This window comes from Myotis brandtii, unplaced genomic scaffold (assembly GCF_000412655.1).
Source record: "Myotis brandtii unplaced genomic scaffold, ASM41265v1 scaffold326, whole genome shotgun sequence".
Lineage (NCBI taxonomy): Eukaryota > Metazoa > Chordata > Mammalia > Chiroptera > Vespertilionidae > Myotis > Myotis brandtii.
The window spans coordinates 323069-328293 of record NW_005362534.1 but is presented as its reverse complement, the minus strand read 5'-3'; the positions used below and the strand labels follow the sequence as shown (position 1 = coordinate 328293).

The 5225-nt window shown below is 36.8% G+C and overlaps 1 protein-coding gene across 1 annotated transcript in view; it reads right to left on the bottom strand.

Moving 5' to 3' along the window:
• CDKL5 (cyclin-dependent kinase-like 5) overlaps positions 1–5225 on the bottom strand; it is a 188021-nt gene that overhangs the window by 65731 nt on the left and 117065 nt on the right. The window contains exon 6 of the mRNA XM_005870937.2: positions 1023–1143. Within this exon, the coding sequence (XP_005870999.1) occupies positions 1023–1143 (121 nt within the window). The remainder of the gene's footprint in view (positions 1–1022; positions 1144–5225) is intronic.

Here is a 5225-nt window from a genome sequence, read left to right as displayed (position 1 = left end):
CCATCTTGGTTGGGTTAATTTGCATATAGTCGCTCTGATTGGCTGCTGGGCGTGGCTTAAGGTGTAGTGAAGGTATGGTCAATTTGCATGTTTGTCTTTTATTAGATTAGATAAATGGTATAGAGTTAAAGACAGTGCAATTCATGGTCATAAAGGATAAAACAAAACAGTTTATGAAAGTATAATCATGGCCTTTATGTCAAGTTGGTCATGCATGTGACCTGCAACAATGGGCAGTTTTTAGTAACAGGTAAGGAAACTTAGGAGGTAAAGGTACAGACTGGAGATCTTGGTCTCTAAGGGAATAAGCAATGACTGTTAATGTGATTGGGAGGGGGGTGGTGTCAGTGACTTAGTGACTATCTCTAAAGTCTGATTTGGGGTTTGTTTCACATTACCTGGTCTAACTGAAGAACCAAAGGCAATGGAGAGGATCCCCCTGTCCCCCACCCAGTAAGCGCTAAAGTTTGAACCTGTTGAGTTTTTTGTTTTTAATCCTCACCCGAGGACATTTTTCAATTGATTTATAGAGAGAGTGGAAGAGAGAGGGAAAGACAGAGAGAAATACAGATGTGAGAGAAACACATTGATTGGTTGCCTCCTGCACGTGCCCTTACCAGGGCCTTGGCTAGGGAGGAGCTTGCAACCGAGGTATGTGCCCTGGAATGGAATCAAACCCAGGACCCTTTGGTCCACAGGCCAATGCTCTATGCACTGACCCAAACCGGCTAGGGCCTGTTGAGTTCTTTATAACACTAGGTGATTCTAGAGTTAAGAGTGAATATGGTTATACAAATACAGAGATCTCACCATAATATCCAAGTAAATTGGCCGTCCATTCTTTTTTGTGATACAAAATGAGACTTGGAAGGCAAACAAGGTCTCATATCCTGTACTTACAAAATGTATTTAATTTCAATGGAATTTCAGTGTCTATGGAAATATTATGATAGTAATATATGAAGTATTTTACTGTTAACTTTGATGTTTGAACATTTGTATTTCAAAAATTCCATACTTACCCCTATGAACAATATCATTCTTATGGCACCAGTGAATAGCTTTGATTAGCTGATAGATATAACTTTTTACTTTTTCAGGTGGAACTCCATTTGGCATTTCTTCCAGCAACTCGAGCATATTCTAAAAATTAAATAGGGAGCCATTAATCTCTAAATTAGGTAGGCCCATAAATTATATGTTAATAATTTAAAAAGACATCTTGGATGATAACGCATCCAATACACAGCCTGCATTCTTTTAAATTGTTTTGCTTTTCATCTATAACCTTTTTCATGTTGAAGTAGAATATTGCATTAAATAAAGGTTCTTTTTAAAGAGAATTTCCTACTCCCTAGTACTGTCCCAAATAATAATCCTGTGCATTTTTCATTCTCCCTAAAAACTTTCAGGTATAATTTTAGCAGTTTTCAATGGAAAAACAACAATACAAAATAGAGATAAGACGTGAAGGGAATCATTTTAACAGTGCATTGTGCATCTTTAATATAATTTTGCAATAAAATCAAGCCTTGAAAATATTCCTGGGAGACCTGGAAAATATTCTTAAAAGAAATAATCCCTAAGATTAGTAGCGATCAATAAAATCAGTATAAAAACTAAAACAGGCTAGAAAATACTGCTGAAATAAAAATTCACAGACTCCAAACAAATCAATATTGAAAATTTCAGTTTGGAATGACCATTCTAAAATTCATGGAAGTTTTTCATGAAGTACAAACTCCAGTTAACCAGTCTCACTGAATTTCCAGATTAACCAAACATTCACCATTCCCTCTGAAAAGTACAAGACTAAGGCCCATAGCACCACTAACATTTACTGTTTGTAGATGACCATCTAGGATGGTGGTCGGCAAACTGTGGCTCGAGAGCCACATGCGGCTCTTTGGCCCCTTGAGTGTGGCTCTTCCTAAGCCTTAGGAGACCCTAATTACTTCATTAATAGATGAGGACTCACAAACATTAATGAATGGGGATTCATGGTCATCACTTCAACTTTCATCAACATTTCCAATTATTCTAACATTATCCAATTATTCTAAGATTAAAAAGTAACTTCAAAATTAGGGTGGTCAAGGGGAGAGGAATCTCTTCTCTGTAGAAAACCATGACTCTTCACATCTTCTTTGCCCTTGTAGTAATATCTGATTTACAGTTTACAGACTAGACCAGTGGTCGGCAAACCGCGGCTCGTGAGCCACATGCGGCTCTTTGGCCCCCTTAGTGTGGCTCTTCCTAAGCCTTAGGAGTACCCTAATTAAGTTAATAACAATGTACCTACCTATATAGTTTAAGTTTAAAAAATTTGGCTCTCAAAAGAAATTTCAATCGTTGTACTGTTGATATTTGGCTCTGTTGACTAATGAGTTTGCCGACCACTGATCTAGGACAACAGTTCTCAAAGTGTGATCTGTGGCTCTCTGGAGGCGGTTCTCAGACCATGAGGAGGGCTGATGAAGTCAAAACTATAGTCATAATAACACTCAATCTTTTTCACTGTGCTGGCATTTACACTTATGGCACAAAACAATGATGGATAAATTGGTAGCACTTAACATGAATCAAGGCTTTTGATCCTTCAATGCCATACCCTTGCAGTTAAAAAACAAACCAGTTTTAGTTAAGGATGTATTTGATGAAGCAGTACATGTCTTATTAAATTTCAATTCTCAAGTACATGTCTTTTTAGGAACCTACACGATAAAATGAGGAATACACAAAAAACACTTCTTGCTGCTGCATATCACAGTAGATGGTCATTTTAAGGAAAAGACTTGGGCAATTGAGTTGCAAACTGAACAAGCCACTTTTCTTGTGGAACACCATTTTGCACTTGAAAGAATGACGGACACACAAACGTATTTATGTTAAAATGTATAATGGGTTTATTATTGTTATTTAAATAGATTAATATTGTTATATTGTTCTGTTTTGACTTCTAAAAGAAAAATAGTAACAGATAAAACGCACATAAATAAAAAGCTCTTAGGGTTCCCAATAATGTTTAGAAGTGTAAAGGAGTCCTGAGACCAAAAAGTTAGAAAAGTGCTGCTCTCATACAACATGACAACTTCATTCTCACCTATGTTAGTACCTAAAGAAGATTAAGACTGGAGAAGTTTATGTTTGCTTTAGGTCAGTTCCCAGGTGCTTTCTATGGCACAAACGACCAGTCAAGTTGTATACATATAAACAGTCAGTTTTGATTTACAATACAGCCATACCTATTTCTAACAGATGCACTTGTTATTTTAATATAACTAAATATCATATAAACCAATGAAATAATGTTTTTTTAAAAGGGAGTTGCTGTTCATAAGAAAATTAAATTTCATACTTTGGAAAGACTTAATAAAGGAAAACCATTAAACATACTGCCCTCTAATCAAATGTCAGTACAACAACCATAAAACATTGGCAAGGACAGGGGTGGTGGCAGTGATCAGAATTCTGCACTGAGGTTGCTTTGCAATGTTTTTAAGCTTTTGCCTCACTTTAAAGAAGCTGGCACAGAATAATATCATAGTTGACGCATTACAGGTATGATGTATGCAAGAAAGACCCATCAGAACACCAATCAGAAGATCAGTACTCAAAAGGCCTTGACCCTACCTCTGAAGGACGGTAAATCTGTATTTATTTGTTTTAAGTTAAAAGAAAATGTTTCAAGTAGGTATACACCATTTTTAAAATGCTTCTCCACTTGAATTGCCCTTTTCAATTAACAAATGCACAGGTCCCAAATGCACAGGAGGAATAAGAGGGCTTTGTAATAGAGCAAATAAATTGTCTCATTTCATATTCAACTCTAAATCCCTCAGTGGCAGAGAGGAATTCATTCTTCTCTCATTCCACAGTAATACAATTTGTAAGTGGATGCATAGGTGGCCAGAATGAAGAGTATATTTTTCCGTTGCCTTACAGCTAGTGGGGCCATGCAACTAAATCCTGGCCAATGGGATGTGATAGCTGGAGCTTTATCTTGACTGTGAGGACAAGGGTCACATCTCAGGGGTGGTGAGCAGAAAGGCAGAAGCTGTGGAGTTACCATACCAGCCCTATACTGCCCACCTTTGCATCTGTGCATGAGAAACTTCTATTTTGTTTTAGCTCCTGTGGTCCTGCATCTATTACAATCCCCTGCCCCTAGAGCATCCTTCTCCTTGCCCTCTTGAGATTTGTCAATCGTTAGGCACTGCCTCTGACGGAATGGTGTGATGGTCACCTTCCACTGAAAATATACAGGACCAGAGCAAGAATCCCAGACCCGGGGTCAGGAAACTAGAGTTCTGGTAGAGTTCTGCCTCTTACTAACAGACAGATCTCAGATATGACAGATTATCTGAAACAAAGAGGTGATTTCTGCATTTATTCCTACTAAACTGTTATTAATTGTGAACAATCACCATGAGTAGAACAGAAATAAAAAGGATAAACTGAAACAGATGTCAGAATTTTATCATTTGGCAGTGAAAACTGCAAATGGCATGATTATTTTTGACAACTGTAAAATAATTTAAACAACATCTGCTTTTACAGCAATCCTTTTTGTATGACTTTAAAAAATATATCAAATTTCAGTTTTATTTTGGTGGGGAAGGTCTAGGAAAATACCTAAATTGACATAGAAAAAGAAAACCTAAAACAAATTTTGGAAATAAACCATAAAGCAGTGTTTAAAACAACAAAAAGCCCTATAACTTTTCAACTTCTGCTTGTAATGAAGTGACTATGTATATTTTTTAATTAGAAAAATAGTTTGTAAAACCTGAATTAATTCAAAAGCCACATCACTGGTTAGCTGTCTCAGCAACACTGCTTTCCATTTCCTAATGATGGTGGTGGTGGTGATACTCGGTCATTTGTGCCAAAGAAAGTACCTGGGAACTGACCTAAAGCAAACATAAACCTCTCCAGTCCTAATCTTCAGATAATAACCTAGGAAGTCAGCAGAGCCACCTATTTAATGATCAAGGAAATCTTTAAAGGTCCATCTGGCTCCTGTTTATTTTCCTCTTGTTAAAGCACTGATTTAAGTTCTTGACAATAACCAACTGCTGTAGGTCAACTGCTGTCCAAGAAAATCATAGGCACATAAAATGGATTACTATAGCGTGCATTTGCCCTTAGGTCCCGTTATTAAAACTGTCACTAATAGTTAACATTTTTTAAATGTATACTAAAACAAAAACTCAGAAAACTTG